This window comes from Ylistrum balloti, unplaced genomic scaffold (assembly GCF_031769215.1).
Source record: "Ylistrum balloti isolate Yb309-2 unplaced genomic scaffold, AGI_CSIRO_Ybal_v1 Utg372270, whole genome shotgun sequence".
Lineage (NCBI taxonomy): Eukaryota > Metazoa > Mollusca > Bivalvia > Pectinida > Pectinidae > Ylistrum > Ylistrum balloti.
The window spans coordinates 1-21,659 of NW_026783057.1; the positions used below are offsets into that span (position 1 = coordinate 1).

The window sequence follows — 21,659 nt, forward strand, 5'->3', positions numbered from 1 at the left end:
GCTACCGGCCGATTCGACCCTAGACTTCGCCGAGTCAGGGTCGGGTTGCTCCCCCCCTATACCAGGACGCGCCTGGACAGGGGGAGCCACCCCCTGCTCGAGGGCGGAGCTCAGTGTGAGAACACCCCCAGCAGTGACCTCACCCCTCGGCTCAGGGCCGGGGGTAGAAAACCTGGATGGCTTACCTCTCTTACCGGAAGATGAGGACGAATCCCTCTTCCGGCGAGAAGTTCGCCGACTGGGTAGGGGAACCTTTACAGCGGACCCGGCGTGCAAACAAAGTTCGCACGGCGAGGCCTCGCTGCAAGGCCGGCATAAGGGACAGGCATCATGGGGGTCCTGCTCTCCGTAGAAGTGAGAACACCCATGTGCTGAACCACGACGCATCCCTGAATCCATAATTGTTACGAAATAAATAATCAAATAACAACAGTTATTAATACAAATAAACATAACAAAAATAAATGGAGTGAAAAAACACAACTCCAACAAACAAATATGAACGAAAGCAAAAGCTAACGAAACGTAAAAAAGCAAAGCAAAATATACGGTCGAATAAATAATACGACCGATAAAAAGCGAAAAAACTTCACGAAATAACCGAACAGCGCAAAACACGTAGATACGCGCTCGGTGCGTGGAGTATAGCAAAATGGCCGAACAAAGGCCGAATAAAGGCCGGCCGATAAAGGCCTAAAAGCAGGATATATTAACTAAATAAACGTCTGCAAAAGACTGTTATAGTTAAGGATGGGTTTAAAGCAATAAACCGATATATAAATACTCGGTTATAAGCTAGACTTAAGCTAAAAGGAAAAGGAAGGCACTCAGCAGAATATAGCACGTCCGCCCACTCCGGTAGCCATAAAGATAAGAGGAAGGGAAATAACTCTATGTTCATGACGTGAAGGCTCATGGTCGTAGGGAGGGCGGGATTTTTGAATCTTTTGTTTTTGGGATACAAAGATGGGTGTAGGTACCATATTTGCATACTAAAGTTATGGTAATTATTACTGAAATGAAAATATATATTTGATATAAGGAAACAGTTTTATTAGATGTTAGAAAAACAAAACTGACATTTTTAATGACATGCTTTAATAAGACAATGAAACAGGTACGTCAGGCCAGGATCACCAAAATGACTTTACAAGTTGGTTACCATAGTCATTGTTTACACTTTATGTTAATATAAATACTACTACAATTGTGTAGTGATTAACACTGCACCACTAAGTGGAGAAGAGTTTTATGTTGGAGACAACATTACTCTAGCGGTACAGATGGTAGACAGGAACAATTTGGCTGACACGGACAACACATGGTAAACAGTAAGAATATATCTGACTTAGACAACACATTGTAAACAGGGAAGAATTCATTAAAAGTGTCATTCACCTCTGTCTATGTGCTAATAATGAATAGAGTCATCAACATGACAATATGTCCCCCCCCCCCCGCCCCCCCAACCAGGTCCACTTAGGTGCATAAAGTGACCATCATACAGTTATACAATCTAAAAAAGAAGGTTAATCAGCTACATAAGAATTATATTGTAAAATTTCAGTTTTTTTATTCAAAACAGTTTGTATAAAATACCATTCAACCTATGTAATATGTCCAAGACAACCTTTAATATTACCAGCATTCATCACATGATGTACATACTCCAAACATAATACGTGATACATTTCCCTGTATATCATTATAAGTGAATACATACAAAAACAGAAATAAATCACTTGAAATAACAATGATTAAAAAATATTGTTAAACATGTGGTAATTAATGCAGGTTGAGGGTTGTAATTGTTACCATAACAGGGCTATTTAGTCAAGCAACATGTTTTTCTATTCAGCTGGAAATGAAAATATGTGTGCAGACTAACAAATCTGTACATAATAGTTTTCTCCTACGTAGCCAATATCCAGTGTGGTCAGTTTAAAATCTGGGGAAGCCTAAGCGAAAAATAATGATAATACAAATATAGTGCAAAACGCTGCGCCCTCTGGCGGGAAGAAGACTGTTTGTAAACAATTGCACGCTATATGGAGGCATCAAGTGATGAAACGGTGAGTCTGATTCCATGTTTACTCCTTTCGTAAGGAAATCATGAAAGAAATTGCATGGTAAACCTTTGTGGACCATATAAAAGTTACTAAAATCCACGGTGAATTCTTATTTGATGGTTTAAATCTGCTAAACACCGTCTGACATATAATAAATATCACCTGCGATGATGACTTATCACTTACCAACAGTTTAGGAGGGTCTTCACAACTTCTTCATTACTTTGGAAAAAGTTTTCTTTCTTGAACTTGTCCCAACTCTCGTACTGCTCTCCTATTGTTATTCGAGGGTGAGCTTTCTGCCACTGGCCTTTTCTACGTTTTGTGTTTGATCATGTGACCCGTTTGCCACAAACATGCTTCGGCTGGGAAGCCATTTTTTGTTAAGTTTTTTCAGATGCGTTTGCGCATGCTCACAGGTCAAAGTGTGCATTGGCGGCTTGCTCATTTGCATTTTATTGTGTCTGTACAGACGATTAGGATTTCCCATATGATTAATAAAAAAACCGATGGAAAACATGCGCTTGTATCAATATGTCGGTGAGGATAGTTCATAAGGATTATAGATCTACATTTTTACAGATGAATTTGTAACTAGAAAAAAAAATAAACTTGACTAAATAGCCCCTTTAAGTTAAACATAATGATGAAATTACTTTTTTTTCTAAATCTGAATAATTTTGGAATGTAAATGGGCCTTAAAAAAGAAACAGCCTTTATCTGTTTATAGGGTGTAAGTAAATACATAAGCGTTCATATCCTTGTTTGTATACAATCTTAAATGCAATACATGTAAAATACTTAAGTATCAAGGAAATTACTTGAAAATAAAAAAAATATAAATGTTTATTGAAAGACTTATACATATCAAAATATTTTAAGAAAACACATTAAAACATGAAAAACATCCTCATATAATAAAGAAATCCAACTAATTATTAGATAAGTTAACTAGATAGGGTCATTGACATTACACTATGCAAAGGTCACCATTATGTGTCCTTATTTCATTATTTTTTTGTGAGATAATTACATTCATGTCATTGGATGTTGTAGTGAAAGTAATTTGCCAGTAAAATGTACAAGTGGATAACCTATCAGTGAGGTCATTCTAATGTGGTGACCTTTGTTTCAACAATTCATTCTGTACAAGTTTATCAGACTAAAAGGACCTCTGTGTGAGGTCAAATTACAACAAAATAGTCACATTCTTATTATCTTTATGTGAGGTCACATTACAAAGACTTGTGTGAGGTAGACTACAGTGGACTTCAGGTGAAGTCACTTACAATGGCCTTTGTGTGAGGTCGACATAATTGGTGACCTTTGTGTCAGATTGCATCAATGTGACCTTTCTGTGTTGTCACATTATGATGTTCTATCTGTCAGAACATATTATGATGACCTGTCTGTCATGACACATTTTGGTGGCCTTTTGATCTGGACACAATATGATGACCTCATGATCAGGACACAATATGGTGACCTATCTGTCTGGACACATTATGATGACTTATCTGTAAGGACACAATATGATGACTTTTTGGTCAGGACAAAATATGATGACCTATCTGTCTGGACACATTATGATGACTTATCTGTAAGGACACAATATGATGACCTTTTGGTCAGGACACAATATGGTGACCTATCTGTCTGGACACATTATGATGACCTATCTGTCAGGACACAATATGATGACCTATCTGTCAGGACACATTGTGATGACCTATCTGTCAGGACACATTATGGTGACCTTTCTGTCAGGACACAATATGATGACCTTTTGATCAGGACACAATACGATGACCAATCTGTCAGGATACATTTTGGTGACCTATCTGTCAGGATACATTATGGTGACCTATCTGTCAGAACACATTATGGTGACTTATCGGTCAGGATTCATTAATGTGACCTTTATGTATAGTTTTGCACTTCTATCCTGTAGAGTCTAAATCATGGCTAATGCAGATGTTCCTCACTACAAGTGGAGCTCAGCAGTAACATCATTTACCATAAACATACAGGAGTAATTTCTTTATAAAGAGTGAATTACAAGATAAATAATGTAAATGTTGCTTTTTTAAAAATAAAATCAATCATATAGATCATATAGAATGCCCATTACATTGTATATTTCTCTGTTTCTAAATATGGGTTTCATAAAATGAGTATTAAGTAGATATGTACCTGTATTCTACAATGAAGCCAGTTTTTAATACTTAATATTATCACAATACTTAAATATAGGGTAGTCACAGCACTGTCTACCATCTGTGACTCAGGTTGTAAATGAAACCCAGGTAACTCATAATACCTACAAACAAAACAAGGGTAACTCATCACACCTGTACATGAAACAGAGGTAACTCATCACACCTGTACATGAAACAGAGGTAACACATCACACCTGTACATGGAACAGAGGTAACTCATCACACCTGTACATGAAACAGAGGTAACTTATCATACCTGTCAATGAAACAGAGGTAACTCATCACACCTGTACATGAAACAGAGGTAAATCATCACACTTATTCATATAACACGGGTAACTCATCACACCTGTACATGAAACAGAGGTTACTTATCACACCTGTACATGAAACACAGGTAACTCATTACACCTGTCCATGAAACACAGGTAGCTCATCACACCTGTACATGAAACAGAGGTTACTTATCACACCTGTACATGAAACACAGGTAACTCATTACACCTGTCCATGAAACACAGGTAGCTCATCACACCTGTACATGAAACAGAGGTTACTTATCACACCTGTACATGAAACACAGGTAACTCATTACACCTGTCCATGAAACACAGGTAGCTCATCACACCTTTACATGAAGCATAGGTAACTCACCATACCTATAGATAAAATACAGGTGACTCATGATACCTGTATAATGAAACATAGGTGACTCATCACTCCTGTAAATGTAACTCATCATACAAAAAAAACCAATATCAATGATCCGTTAATGATCATGTCACAATTTAGCACATTTTGAATGAAAATCATATGAAGAATCATGATTTGTTTTGGCAGGTTCATGAGTGAATATCACCAGATCTATTTGACAGCATTAGAGTCCTTTGTTAAAGAAAACTCTTTGTGGGAGTTCACCATTGAGGTCCATTTTCATTTTCTCATATGCAGCTGGTTCAACTGTCTTCAGACGTTCAGTTGTTACTGAACTACAACAGAAATTAATAACATCATATAAAATGGTCACTGCCAAAAAGACGATAACATACAACTTATGTAAACATGTAAATGGCTGTGAAAGTAAAGAAAAATGTTCTGTTTTTTCTCCATACTACAGCATTTCATATATGTGTATAGATAAAGTCATTAAATGTGTTATGTATACAAACTTGTTGATCAACATTTGAAATGTAGCATTTATGATTCTATCAGGGCGTGTCTGTAAGCAAAGTAAAATCAGCAGATCCATTCTTATTTCATACCCTTTTCCCATGGCTAAAAGCACTGTGAAGCTAAAGAGCAGACAACCCTTGTTATCTCCCATTCACCATTCCAATGCTATAATGAATAACTGACACAAGAAAGCAGCATTTTAGTACAATATCTACTCACCATCTTTGGTTAAACAGTGCACAACCTATAGGAACACAGCCAACAAAACTGTAAAACAGAAGGATTCAATAAAATAATTTTAATAAAATAACCACACGAATATATTAAACCGAAAGTACTGGCCAGACAGCATTAGTCATCTGACCGACTCAATCTTAGTGAAAAGGGCATGAAAATTACAGGAATAAACTGTGGGTAGACAAACACAATAGACAACAAAGACAAACACAATAGACAACAAAGTGAGATTTGGATAGGGAGAAGACCCAACAAACAAAATCTTACTCAAAGTCAGAAGGGTAGGCATATTAAGGTTAATAAGCTTGTAATTCTATTGAATAGCAGTAGACAAGGGTGGGCTTATTACAAGAAAAGGACTTATAAGTGGACAAACACAGTAATAAGCTAATTTTTCAATACAATGTACTTTTAAGATACATGTTTTACAGATTCTGTAGAGTAATTTTCAGATTAAAATTCAATACCAAAATAACTGTAAAAATAACACTGTATATACATACAGACAGTTGAAAAACAACAGTTGTACATAAAAATATATACATAGTTAAGAAACAGTGCATGTGTGGAGACTTACAAAATTCCTGAGAAAAAGACTTGGAGTGGTGCATTGACAAAGCGGCCATATTTTTTTATCCAGGCGTATTTTTCTAACCGCATCATGACAGGAGGTATCAAAGCTGAAATAAAGAGTAAATATCCATATCATCATGTCACAGTAGAACCATAATCTAAATGCTGAAAGTATTACAGACCTCATAGAAATCAATGAGAGATCAACTCCAATTAGCAACTATCCCCTGATACAGATACTTATATCAAGATTGATATGACCATATGCTGGTGTTGTTGTATTAGGAGATTCAACCTCTGGTCCCTTATTTAGCCTGGTGTATTGGAAGATTTGACCTCTGACCTCTTGATGACCCTTGTGGCTTTAGACATTTGACCTCTGACCTTACTGAGGCTCATGTGCAATAAACTTCAATAACAATATAAAGTGATATTAATTCAAGAAGATGCTGTCATCATTATCCCTGCCTGGCAGATAATTTAAGATAAGACATACTTCATTCCTGTAAGAATCTTTCAACTTATGTTATAAAACAATGACGTAAACACATTGAGTTCACAACAATAATGATGTCAGATTAATTCATTCAATTAAAGTTTACTTGAAATGAAGGATTCAAAACCTATTAATCCATACTGACACTGTTAACATACTCTCAAGAATGGGCCACTTACTTCTTAAAACAGGGGTTTATACCATGAATATTAGTTTCATAACATCTAAGGCCAACCTTACTAGTTATCTTTATAATTCCTGCCCCTTGATATATTATATATATATATAAGATGACAAACAAGACATTACCTACTGATAATACTTACTCATACAGGGAGTTACAATAAATAATCTGGATATAAACACCTGAAGGATCCCTTTCATAGCAGCATACTATAAAGATACAATGGTATCAAAGTCAATTATGATAAAAAAAACAGTCAGGTATCAGAGTGGAGACCAGTCTCTTCAGTTATTCACATTCTGTGGTGAGATCAATTGTGCTTTTTTTTCTTCACTGCTGTCATCAATACTACAATAACATATACAGTATCATGGCTTCATCACAGTGTCATCCAGTGAATCATTCACCAGTGTAATATTTTTGTGTATATGTCACTAATATACCTTGAAACATATTTCATTAGCTGCATTAGTCAGAAATAAAATATGATGTCATATTTAGGACAACAATGTTACATCATAAATTGAGAATGGCAGAACGAAATGGCTGCTAGCATTTGATTTTTTGCATGCCACGGCTTGCTAAGATAAAATCTTCTAAGACTTTTACAGAATCCCATAAATGAAAATAACAGATATGTGAAATTACTTTTTTAAGATAGCAACCCTGCATTTAATACACAGCCATTTGAAATGACTATATGCGATAAAAAGAAGAAATTAGTAGATACTTGAACTACTTTCAGGCCACATTTGTAATCTAATTCTGCCATACAGATGTATTTCATTTTCTTTCAGTGATCTTTAAATCCAGTTAGCATTACTTGAATAAGAGAAAAATGAATGAGTAAGTAATATGTCAAATCAAACAGTACATTTTGCCTCTAAACAATCTCTAAATAGTCTCAGATTGTGAACAGCATTACCTGACTAGTGTAAACAGCTTGACCCCTAGCTAATAGACTAGGACCTTAGCTATTGTACGACCTTGACCTAAGCCAATGAGTAAAACCTGAACTAGTGTGTTATAGACTTGGACTTGGACCCTCATAAATGTATAGACCTGGACCTTACCATGTACATAGACCTGAATGCTGTTGATGTATAAACCTGGACCTTAGCAGGTGTGTAGACCTTGAGTCTAGCTAATGTACAGGCCTGGATCCCCATTAGTGTATAGACTTGGACCTTAGCTACCGTTTGGACTTAGACTCTCATTAAGTGTACAGACTTGGACCTTAGCATGTACATTGACCTGAATCTCGTTGATGTATTAACCTGGACCTTAGCAGGTGTGCAGACCTTGTAATCTTGGTATGTGTACAAACCTTGTAACCTTGGTAAGTGTACAGACCTGGACCTTAGCAGGTGTGCAGACCTTGTAACCTTGGTAAGTGTACAGACCTGGACCTTAGCAGGTGTACAGACCTGGACCTTAGTAAGTGAGCAGACCTGGAACCTAGTTAGTGTATAAACTTGAACCCTTGTCAGTGTATAGAGCAGATCTTTATCTAGCTTTGACTTGGACCCTTGTTAGTGTACAGGACTGAACTTTAATGTGTAGGTCTGGATCCTAGCTTGTGTACAGATCTGTATAGACCAGGACCATAGCTAATGTATTAACCTGGACATCAGCTACTCTTTAGGTCTGGACCTTAGTTGATGTATAGACTGGTACTGTAACTAGTGTTTAGGCCTGAACCAAGCTAGTGTATAGGTCTGGACCTTAGCTAATGTATAGATCTGAAAACAAATTAGTGTATAGGCCTGGAACCTATCTAATGTATAGGTTTGGACCTTAGATAATGTCTAGATCTAGTGAAGAGACCTGGACCCTATCTAGCTTATGTATAGATTTAGGGAACAGACCTGGACTCTAGCTAGTATATAGTGTCTTACCTTGGATTTCCCCACTTCCTTATTGTTTTCGTCATAAACTGTAACTCCATCTATAATCTCACTGTAAATAAAGAAGTAGATAAAGTGATAGTACAAACCAATTCATTATTTTACAATAAAGACTTTTGTAACATGTGTCTTTAGCATACTTTCTATATAGTATATATACATGTACATCTATGACACACTGCCAAGTGATGGTATATATGTGTATGTCTGTGACACACTGCTTAATGACAGTACATACATGTATGTCTGAGACACACTGCTTAGTGATAGTACATACATGTATGTCTGTGATAACTACCTAATGATAGTACATACATGTATGTCTGTGATAACTACCTAATGATAGTACATAAATGTATGTTTGTGATAACTACCTAATGATAGTACATACATGTATGTCTGTGACATACTACCTAATGATAGTACATACATGTATGTCTGTGATAACTACCTAATGATAGTACATACCTGTATGTCTGTGATAACTACCTAATGATAGTACATACAGGTATGTCTGTGATAACTACCTAATGATAGTACATACATGTATGTCTGTGACATACTACCTAATGATAGTACATACATGTATGTCTGTGATAACTACCTAATGATAGTACATACAGGTATGTCTGTGATAACTACCTAATGATAGTACATACAGGTATGTCTGTGATAACTACCTAATGATAGTACATACATGTATGTCTGTGACATACTACCTAATGATAGTACATACATGTATGTCTGTGATAACTACCTAATGATAGTACATACAGGTATGTCTGTGATAACTACCTAATGATAGTACATACATGTATGTCTGTGATAACTACCTAATGATAGTACATACATGTATGTCTGTGATGGCACATACAGGTAGGTCTCTGACACACTACCTAGTGATGACACATACAGGTACGACTCTGACACACTACCTAGTGATGGCACATACAGGTACGACTCTGACACACTACCTAGTGATGGTTCATTCATATATGACTGACACACTACCTAGTGATGGCACATACAGGTACGACTCTGACACACTACCTAGTGATGGCACATACAGGTACGACTCTGACACACTACCTAGTGATGGTTCATACATATATGACTGACACACTACCTAGTGATGGCACATAGAGGTACGACTCTGACACACTACCTAGTGATGGCACATACAGGTACGACTCTGACACACTACCTAGTGATGGTTCATACATATATGACTGACACACTACCTAGTGATGGCACATACAGGTACGACTCTGACACACTACCTAGTGATGGCACATACAGGTACGACTCTGACACACTACCTAGTGATGGCACATACAGGTACGACTCTGACACACTACCTAGTGATGGTTCATACATATATGACTGACACACTACCTAGTGAGGGCACATACAGGTAGGACTCTGACACACTACCTAGTGATGGCACATACAGGTACGACTCTGACACACTACCTAGTGATGGTTCATACATATATGACTGACACACTACCTAGTGATGGCACATACAGGTACGACTCTGACACACTACCTAGTGATGGCACATACAGGTACGACTCTGACACACTACCTAGTGATGGTTCATACATATATGACTGACACACTACCTAGTGATGGTTCATACATATATGACTGACACACTACCTAGCGATGGCACATACAGGTAGGACTCTGACACACTACCTAGTGATGGCACATAAATATGTATCTGTAACACTACCTCATGATGGATCATATATTTACAATGTATGTCTATGCTGTTTAAAATTATATTTTCATTCATTAATTCAAAATGGTCTGATTTAAGTTGGCTTACTTTATGGTCTTGATATTATTAGAAGATCTGTAGACTGTATATGACATATCACCATAAGGTCCATTCTCTACACATTGAAAATCTTACTTTTGTCTCATTAGTGGAATGTTCACAGCATTAGCAGCAGCCACAGCAGCGAAGGGAACAAACCTCTGTAGCAGGGCAGAAGCATTCTAAATAAAACAGATTCCATATGATGAAGATTAATAAGTATGATTTGAAATGAAATAAAAAAAATAAATACACAAATATGTGTAATTAAATAAATCAATTAATAAATATCACCAAAAATACTTAAATAGGCAATTCCAAATAACTAATTACAATTAATATAACTGAATCAGATTCTGGGTAAATATCAGGTTTAATTTTTTAAAAAGAATTAATAACTTTTTTTTCGAATAATTGTGAAATAAGCTATAAAAAGAAGGCATCATCAATATTTCCAGCTCTCTCCTCTTGGTACTACACTACATTACCATAGACACAGTTCCCAGATTTCTGCAGAACATTTATAAAACCCTATTTCCATCATTCATACCAGTACTGTTGATGCAAAACATATATTACCCAAGATATGAACCATATAATTCTTAATCAGATTTAGATCTAAGTCACTGAAGCATGAAATATGAGTCAAATTTAGCCTCTGCAGCCTGCATTCTATAGAGTGACACTTATAGTATATTCAAGCAAGTGATCCTTTCAGTATTGTGAAGTCAACAACAAATATGAAAAATTATAACAATTACTTAATTCCCCATGAAACTGTCCACATACTTGTACCTGTAGCTACCAGCTGAATGATCCTTTAATTAGGTGTTACTCACTTTTGCAAGGAAAGCTTTCAGTCCTAGGGCGGTCACTAATGCACTTGTAGTAGCAGTCACATATGCAAACATGATTTTTCTACAACAGAAATTCCAATGTGCAAGACTATTGTAATATTTCCAGAAAATGTGATATATACAGTTATTGTTATCATCAACAAATTAAAAAAAAATAAAAATTCAGAGTCAGGATTTAAGGGAAATACATTTACTTCCATAGGAATCTTTGAAAAAAGTAATGTTTAATAACCTGGTATACAAAATTTCCATATCCATTCCTTTTCATATGTAGTGCACATTTACATCAGATTTATAATAAAAGCAGGATGGTTTATATTGGTACCTAGCATGTATGAATTTCCTTTACGGAGGTTATATAATCTTTTTGGCACTTCTCCTTATTGAGATCTATCTGCCTATGAAGTTCCGTGTTGATATTTCTTATAGTTTTACTGTAATGCTCCAGACAAAATTTAAGTATGAAAAATAACAAAGTTCAATAACTCCTAAATCATGCAAAAGAGAGTGATGGATCTGGTGCACTGCACATCTCCTTGTTGAGATTTATCTTCCTATGAAGTTTTATATTGATGTTTGTGCTATGCTCCAGACAAAATTATGACTGACAGACAAACAGATGCACGTACAAAGTGGCAGCTACATGCTCTCCCTTCAGGCAACATAGAAAAACCCATGAAACACAAGTATGAAACCAATTTTAAATACACATATACACTTGCCAACCTTCCTAATTTGAAAGGGATACTCCCAATTTTGGACCCTTAATTTAGCTATTATTAACAAGAGATTTTTTTTAATAGTTGTAATATTCTAATGATTCCAAAAGAAGCCATTTATAAGCCTTAATTCTTTACTGGAGGGTACATGTACACATTTTATTTATGTTTTTAATTTGAGCATGTAAAATCTCCTCGTAAATTTTTTTTTAAAGTTGTATTGTATTTAGAATACAATTTACATATATGTAACTACACACAGACAAAAAACCCCATTTTCCTGCTATGATTTAAACCTCTAATGAACTACCTTCAACCTCAGTTATTTAATAACATAAATTTACCTACTTGGTATCACTGGAACAGCCAGGTGCATTAGTATAGTTAACAATAGCATTAAATGACTGATTGGTCCATTGCCAGAATACAACTGCTGCCGGACTCCTATAATGAAAAAAAAAACATTTTGCTATTCATTCATTGAATTTTTAAGGTCCATGACCAGTATACATACATTGACATTACTACGTATATAGTTAGAAGCTGTGGCAAATTCCTGTTCTTGATTTCTGCTTTACATGTATATCTAGGAACACAATGAAATATTTATATACATGTATAAATTAAGCGTTTGTAACCAGGATTAAATTATTCAAAACCATAGAAAAGTTTCCTAACAAAGATAATTCAAATTTGACAAGAAAATCTAAATTCCACAAACCAAAGGTTGTGACAGTAACAAGAGGCCCTTAGTGCCTGTATCATTCATCTTGTGTTTTTTGCTGAAATTGATTAATTTAAGCTATAGGAAAAGTATTTAAAATACTGGCATCTATTTTCTCTATTAGGACTCCCCCCTCCTCCACAAGGAGGTTAGATGTACTGTTTGCACAAAACAAAGTCTTTACCCAAGGATGCTTCTGATCAAATTTGGATGAAATTAAATCATTCCAAAAGAAAAAGAATTTTTCAAATTTTTTTCTGTTTCCATTACTTGGCCTGCCCATCCCACCTCAGGGTACCAAAATCCAAATTCATAAAAAATTGTTCCTCTTTTCTCAAGCATAATGATGACGATGTCTGAGTGAGTCTGAATGAAAGTGTACATGTGTCATCCTTAATGTTTATTATTTAAAACGGTGTGAAATCTTCCAAAAAACAAAAACAAATGAAAAAAAAAACAGGAACAATATCTAGGAATTCCTACAAAAGAGGAAGGATGTTAATGTGTTTGCTGATTTTCCCTTATTGGGCCCTGCCCCACTTGACCCAGTTGGCTGAAACCTGAACCACAAAATTGATTCATCTTCACCTAAGGAGGAGGTGGAATTTCAAAAATTTGTTCTATTTACTCTTTTGGGCCCTGCTCCTCTAGCGCCAAAGGACCAAGACCCACCATTTATAAAGAACTGATTCCCTTTCACAACAGAATGCTTCAGACGGAATATGGAAAAAATCGAAATATTCCCTTAGAAGGAGTAGGATTTTAAAGAATAAGCTCTATTCTTCTCCTTCCCAAAGAGTGAAACAAAGTGTTTATTCAAAATTGATTTCCCTTCTCCCAAGAATGCTTTCTGACCATTTTAGAAATAAAAAACAATCATTCCTTGGGGAGGAGTAGTATTGCAAAACTTTATGTTCTGGGCCCTATCCCTCAGGTTCTGGGAGCCCTGAACCCACTGTAAAAAAATTGGTTTTCCCCTATCCCTGAGGATGCTTCAGACCAGATTTGGTTAAAATCTGCTCATAGCAATTTGCAGGAAAGGTTGACAAATGCCAGACAACACCGGACACTGCAGTATCCTTGTCCCTTCTGACTAGCTGAACTAAAAACTGATAATAATTTTCTTTAGTGGCTTGGAACTTTTTTTGAAATTAGATATGGAAAGAAAAGAAATTTTGTTCATTAAAAAGAGTTGTGCAATCAGGTTAAAAATGGCTACTGTATCTACAAAGTTTTGACCAGGCTGTAAGAAAACAACATATCACCTGCTTCTTTTAATTCATTAATCAAACTCAAAATTGTTTTCTTAATGGTGTGAATAGTTCAGACTATTTGTTCAAGATGAGTTACATTGGATTTTAGACTAAACCTAAAAATATGATTTGGCCAGGAAATCTCAGGAGCACTTCATGCATGCTTGATATCACTGTCACTCCCTATTAATGTTTCAGACCAAATTTCACTGAAATCCACCCAGAAATTACATTAAGGAGTAGCATTTTAGAGCAAAATATTGCCTAACTTCCCTTTTCAGAGCCCTAGGAGTCAAATCAATTCAAGAAATAATTCCCTGCCCCAATGATGTTTCAGACCAAATTTGGTTGAAATCCAACGAGATATTAAGCAGAAGTAGTGTTTTAAAGGAAAAGTGTTAAAAAAGTGGACACCAGAAGGTGGACAGTGCACAATAACGAACAACACATGATAGCAATTGGTCATTTTGACCCTTTGCCTCAGATAACAAAAATGGCCTAACACACCATACCTGTGCAATGTTATTATTCAATTAATGGGATAACACAATGTACCTGTAAAATGTTACCATGCATCCACAAAGAACCATGCCACCTGGGACTTGGAAAGACATCCTTCCTATAACATTTTGCAGTACACCTGTGTCTGGGTGAAATGCTGACAGTGTTGCCTGCTGGGCACGTCGGTAGTCTGCCACCGTCAACCCAGATGGTAGGCTTTTGTTTTTACTAAAAACATTACAAAAACTTCCTTTATTATTTTCAAAGCATAAATCATTTTTAGTTTATAGTATACAAATATGCTAAGTGAAATACATACATTTGTCAATTCATTATGAATATGTATTTAAATATTCAAGTTTTCCAAGAGTAGTATTCATCCTGCAATAAGCTTAATGCTGGTTATAATCACTTCATTCATAAATGAATTGTTACAATCACTTCATACATATACGAATTGTTACAATCACTTCATACATATACGAATTGTTACAATCACTTCATACATATACGAATTGTTACAATCACTTCATAGATATATGAATTGTTACAATCTCTTCATACATATATGAATTGTTACAATCACTTCATACATATATGAATTGTTACAATCACTTCATACATATACGAATTGTTACAATCTCTTCATACATATACGAATTGTTACAATCACTTCATAGATATATGTTACAATTCTTACAATCTCTTCATACATATATGAACATATATGAATTGTTACAATCACTTCATACATATATGAATTGTTACAATCACTTCATACATATACGAATTGTTACAATCACTTCATAGATATATGAATTGTTACAATCTCTTCATACATATGAATTGTTACAATCACTTCATACATATACGAATTGTTACAATCTCTTCATACATATACGAATTGTTACAATCACTTCATACATATACAAATTGTTACAATCACTTCATACATATATGAATTGTTACAATCACTTCATACATATACGAATTGTTACAATCTCTTCATACATATACGAATTGTTACAATCACTTCACTTCATACATATAGATATATGAATTGTTACAATCTCTTCATACATATACGAATTGTTACAATCACTTCATACATATACGAATTGTTACAATCACTTCATACATATATGAATTGTTACAATCACTTCATATATATATTGAACAACCTTGACTCATGAAGAATTAGGTTTATTATAAGAATATGTTGATTTTTCTGCTGAATCTGAAAATATAAAAATTCTGAGTGGACTTATTACCAGAAAGGAGTTTAATGCCATATATAGAGTACACTTGTAGTTCTATTTTACCTGTAGTAGTCCACTAAGTCCTTATACTGATATAATGTTTTTGTTGGGATCAATGTCAAACGGGTATCAGTGATCCAAGCATAGTAGCGAAGTCTTCCTTGAAACTTTGATAGGTCCCAGATAGGCTCATTCAAATTAACTGCAGATTCTAAGGTCATCTTCAGAGCATAATATGAAAATATAAACATACATAACTTGATGACATTGAGAAAAAGACATAATTCTGCATCCTTACTGATCACTTGTATATGTACATGTACATAATGAAGTAAGTAATGTCAACACTGAAGGCAAATATACACCGCTATGTGTAAATATATCAAGTCAACAGTAAAATAGTCCCAATGTACATTCAGCTTTCATCTCTAACTCATATAGAGTTATTTTGAACATCAAATCTTAATTAGATTACACATACACAAACATTTTTCACCTGTGATGCTTAAAATATGACAAGGTCAAACCCATTCCAGGCTAAAAATCATTATCTTCTCAAAATACACATACATTTGAAAAAAAAAATTATTGATCAAGTCCATTTCACTCATTGTCACCTAGAATAATCATCAACAAAATTTCTATTCTGAAAAGTTTGTACTATATCTAGCCAAAAACCTATTCCAAAGGTCATGACACTATATCTTTCTATTTTCCAAATCTTCAGAAAAGATAAAGACGAGTTTTCAGAAAAGAAAAAAATTGTTCAATGCAATATTGTCATCAGTGTCATTAACATAACTGATTTTATCAAGTAAACATGATATTGGCCACATCATGACCTTCTTAAATCATGAACAAGGGTCCTTCATCACTCTGCTGACTAATTAAGCTACTCAGCTACTTTTTAAAAAAAAAATTTAAAAAAGAATTTCAAATATGACAAACAATTTCTGATACAATTTCACTATCGGATCCTAGCCTTATAGTCAAACAGAAGAAGAAATATTTTTAAGAACTTCCAATTCACAAATTGGGCACACCCCGCTCATCCTTTGGTGCCAGGATACAGAACTGATTTGGGCAAAATTGGGTAATATCCATTCATTCCTAAAGGTGGATCAGGATTTTAAAGAGTTAATTCTATTTCCCCTATTGGGCCCAGTCTCTTCACTCCAGATGGCTGATACTTTATAATTGTATAAAATTGATTTTGCTTCATTAAAGAATGCTTCAGACAAAATCTGGGCACTATCCATTCAATCCTACAGGAGGAGTAGGATTTTAAAGAATTAATTCTATTTCCCCTATTGGGCCCAGTCTCTCCATACTCCAGATGGCTGATGCCTTATATTTGTATAAGATTGATTTCGCTTCATTAAAGAATGCTTCAGACCAAATTTGGGCAATGTCCATTCAATCCTACAGGAGGAGTAGCATTTTAAAGAATTAATTCTATTTTCCCTATTGGGCCCAGTCTCTCCATACTCAAGATGGCTGATGCCTTATATTTGTAGAAGATTGATTTCGCTTCACCAAAGAATGCTTCAGACCAAATTTGGGCAATATCTATTCAATCTTACAGGAGAGGCATGATTTTAAAGAATTTACTCTATTTCCCCTATTGGGCCCCACCCTTCCCTACTGCCCCAAGCAGTGACTTATGGTTTATACGGAAATGATTCTCCTTCATCAATAGATGCTTCAGATTTAAAATTTGGGCAATAGCCATTCATTCCTACAGGAGCAGTAGGATTTTAAAGAATTAATTATATTTCCCATCTTGAGCCCCATCTCTCAGCACCCCAAGTGGTTGATGCCTTACATTTGTACAAGATTGATTCTTCTTCACCTAAGAATGCTTCAGAGCAAATTTCAGCGATATTCATTCCTACCTAAAGAAGGAGTAGGATTTTAAAGAACTTGTCAAATTTCCCGTTGGGCCCCGTTCTTCTGATCCCTTGGAGCCTAGCACCAATTTGTATACACAATTGGTTCCTATTCCCCTGATTTTTGTCAGAATCTGTTAAAGCAACTATAACGTTAAAAAACACAACGAGAAAACAATATAAAAAATTCTATTTTCCAATAGTATGTTACAAAACTAAGACTTTTTGTTAATTACTAAAATTAAAAGTCACTGCAACCATTTTTATTGATATCTAAAAAATAAAGAATGTAAACAGTGCGGTTTTGATCTAATTCATACATACCGCTCATAACCCTGATGCTGCGCATGCATATAATCCTAGAAAGAAGCAACACGGCAGACACAAATATGAAAAGGCGATGAGGACCTAAAAGTTACCTTACAGAAAGTGCCAAAAAGCTAAGACGAAAGGAGTCAGACCAGAAAAGAGGACTGGCAAGAATTTTTATTAGAAAGGAGATCGATAGATGGCGAAAGATGAAGGAGGATCTTGGACTGAATACAGATTCGGAATTTGCAAAGCTGCTGCTTGACTGGTTAGCTTAATGTTAGCCCTATAATTATAACGTATCCACCTGTCATTGATTATAATCCAATATCCAGTGTTTGACGCGTGAATATGTTATGAACAACACTACTAAAAGTGTTATCTGATAAATGTTGAATGAAAATAGTTGTGTTATTCGCTTGAATTTGCTATTGACAACGTGTGTTTGTTGTTGACTGCAAGGTGGGGCCCAATTTGGGGTATTCATTCTAAGTGTAAAAATATGATGGTACTGGTGTTACTGTGAATACATAATGAATACATCGACACATGTTGAATGGTAAACAATATCCTAGTCACAGCAGATGTATCTTCACTTTATACTGCTATCCCACACTGGGATGGAATATTGGCAGTTAAAGATGCGCTTACCAACAATTATCAAATTAATTCCCCTGCTTGGATACTTTTGTGATTCTTGCATTTCATTCTCACCAAGAATTGCTTCCGCTTCGAAGACAAATTTTATCTGCAGAAACAAGGAACTAGTATGGGGACTATTTGTCCCCCTAACTATTTTTATGGACGACTTGGAAAACAAGTTCCTCCAGGGAGCCACTCTAAAGCCCCTTGTTTGGTGGCGTTACATCGATGATGTATTCATGATCTGGACTTTCACTAGCGAGGACCTCTGCACCTTCATAGAGAGTCTCAACAGCTTTCACCCAACTATCAAATTTACTTATGAAATTCACTCTCACAAGATCAGCTTCCTGGACACATATGAGTTGAAAAATGAAGATGGATCACTGAGTACTATCTTGTACACGAAACCCACCGATGCACACTTGTATCTACACTATTCGTCTTGTCATCCCAGACACCAAATACGGAACATACCTCTAGGATAATTCAAAAGGGCAAGAAGAATTTGCACAAATTTTAAGGACTTTGAAGACCAGAGTTCTCAGATTGAACATTGAACATTAACTTCGTATATGGACCGACGTATACGATACTCATCTATTTTTATTTAATAGAATTTAATAGAATATTTATCTATTTTTAGAACTGTTATTTCTAATTCCAGTTTTATCTCATTCTAATTATGAACTCTTTCTTATTTCATTATTTATTACAGATGTACTCACATCGTTAGTCATTGTGTTAGCTTTACATATATATCATATCGTCACACTCAACGATTGTTATTTATTCCAATGCTATAATATTGTTATTGTGTAACTGATTACAACAGAAGACTCTAATCTAGAGTCATTAATTCTATAACCCATATAGTATAGTTAAATCAATTGTAAACCACTAACTCTATAGAGTTTGGTGACTTCCGCCTAATCTAATAGATCATTATGTCACATTTCTATCATTATTTATGACGTAACCAACTAATGTTGTTGTTATCAATATGTGATGATGTAACAATCTGGGACTGTTGTTCTGAAGACGGGTTGCATGGACTCAAAGCATGTAAGCAACTGTTGCACGAATAAATCGTGAATTGGAAAGGAGCTGCTCGTGTTGTCATCACTCTTGACACGCATTTTACTTTTATCTAGTGAGGACTCTTGTATACCTTTCGGTATCCACGGCAGCCCAAGGGAGAAAACCTTTGAACTTTTCACTTGTGGGACGTTGTGCCTCCATCCCACTGTATTAATATCTATTAATGTGAACAGACAGAGTAGCAATTCCTGTGCATTTCTGCACCATGAGTTTTTTCTTTTCTGATTGTAATTACCCACTTTGGGGCCCCACTAGTTTAGCGCATGTGATTGACATGGGTAATTCTTGTACGAGAAGCCAAAACAGAACTAGTTACTTAGATTGATTGTTAAAAATTATATATTATATCACTATAGAATCATTTACTGCAAACAAGAATTAGCAGAAAAGTTTAAAAGCAAGTGTCATACATAAGATATGTGCATTTGTTTACACTTTCCTCGTAATTCACCTTTTCTTTGCAGCAGAAGTAAATGACTTTGTCACATGACAAGCCATGTGACCCACTCTGCTTTCTTGTAATAAACCGAGCATGATCATGTTTATAAACAATAGTCCAGAAAAACAATGTTGTGACATTGAAAATATGTACAAAAACAACAGATTTGCTGTTATAGGCGCATGTATAGCTTTATTGTGAATATGTTTTATTATTCACAAGCTGAATTCTCCATTTCCCCATGTTGATATCTAAGGTAAGTCATTCATGACTAGTAGTGATTTTATTAAACAGTTGACAGATGTTAGACACTGCACCATGACGTAAGTTCACCAGTCCTTTGGACCAGGTAAGCTAAAAATACTAGAATCACCTGAGATTTAATTACTTTTCATCTATATGTCAAAATAATTATCAAAAATAAAAATGTTGAACATTAAATACATAGGGATAACTGTACAATAGAATTGATTATCGGATCTTTTTCCTTGTTACCCTTTAACACATCCTTTCACCTATGATTTTGATGGGCTATGACCAGATAGTAGATTCCTTTAGGTTTGCAATACTGTGTCATCAGTAACCGGATTATGAACAAGGTACAAACTATGAAAAGAGGTAAAAAAACAGCCATTACAATGCATCAAGTCCTAACTAATTCAGAACCTGTATCTAATGTGAAATGGAAATGAAGCTTGTATTTATTCTAAGGAGTACACATTACTCAGGTTTATTCTTTAAAATATTCATTAGCTCTAACATAGAAATGCTGTCTGTGTGTCTGGGCTTTGATGACTATAGTGGTATCACAACACATCGTACTGTAATATATAGCACTTCCATGACATTATTTTTATTTATTTTTTTAAGTTCGTGATCATTATACCATACTAAGGCCTCAGCATATCATGTTTCCAGTTTTGTAAAGAAATCTAGTATATTCAGCACAGTAATGTGATACAATTTATAGTTTGGATATCAAATATCCCGGGGCTCACAACTTAGCAAGTAGAGGTCACGATAGCAGACAACACTTTTGATCAAATTACATTCTCCAGATTACTTTTGTGATCATGCCATTCCTGAGTTCCATGTCAATGATTTTTAAACATCTATGCATGTTTCGTACATATAGAGTATCATATATGGCTGACATTATTAATATTTACAAGAATTATTTTATATCAACACATACCTTGACGAGATCTCTGGCTGGAGCACCTGCACATTATACGTAGAATTCTTCTACGTTTGAAGATACAATTGGAGTAACTTCCGCTTTC

At 35.2% G+C, this 21,659-nt stretch overlaps 1 protein-coding gene across 1 annotated transcript; it reads right to left on the minus strand.

Moving 5' to 3' along the window:
* Nucleotides 1–3,992: 3,992 nt before the first annotated feature.
* On the minus strand, nt 3,993–21,616 carry LOC132564427 (sideroflexin-2-like). Its single transcript, XM_060229080.1, has 11 exons — nt 21,572–21,616; nt 16,060–16,217; nt 14,792–14,965; nt 12,608–12,703; nt 11,523–11,601; nt 10,780–10,865; nt 8,850–8,910; nt 7,094–7,160; nt 6,276–6,378; nt 5,681–5,728; nt 3,993–5,277 (listed from the first exon to the last, which is right to left on the minus strand). Exons 2-11 carry the CDS (start codon nt 16,215–16,217, stop codon nt 5,166–5,168), a joined length of 984 nt encoding a protein of 327 aa, XP_060085063.1. The 5' UTR covers nt 21,572–21,616; the 3' UTR covers nt 3,993–5,165.
* Nucleotides 21,617–21,659: the final 43 nt, after the last annotated feature.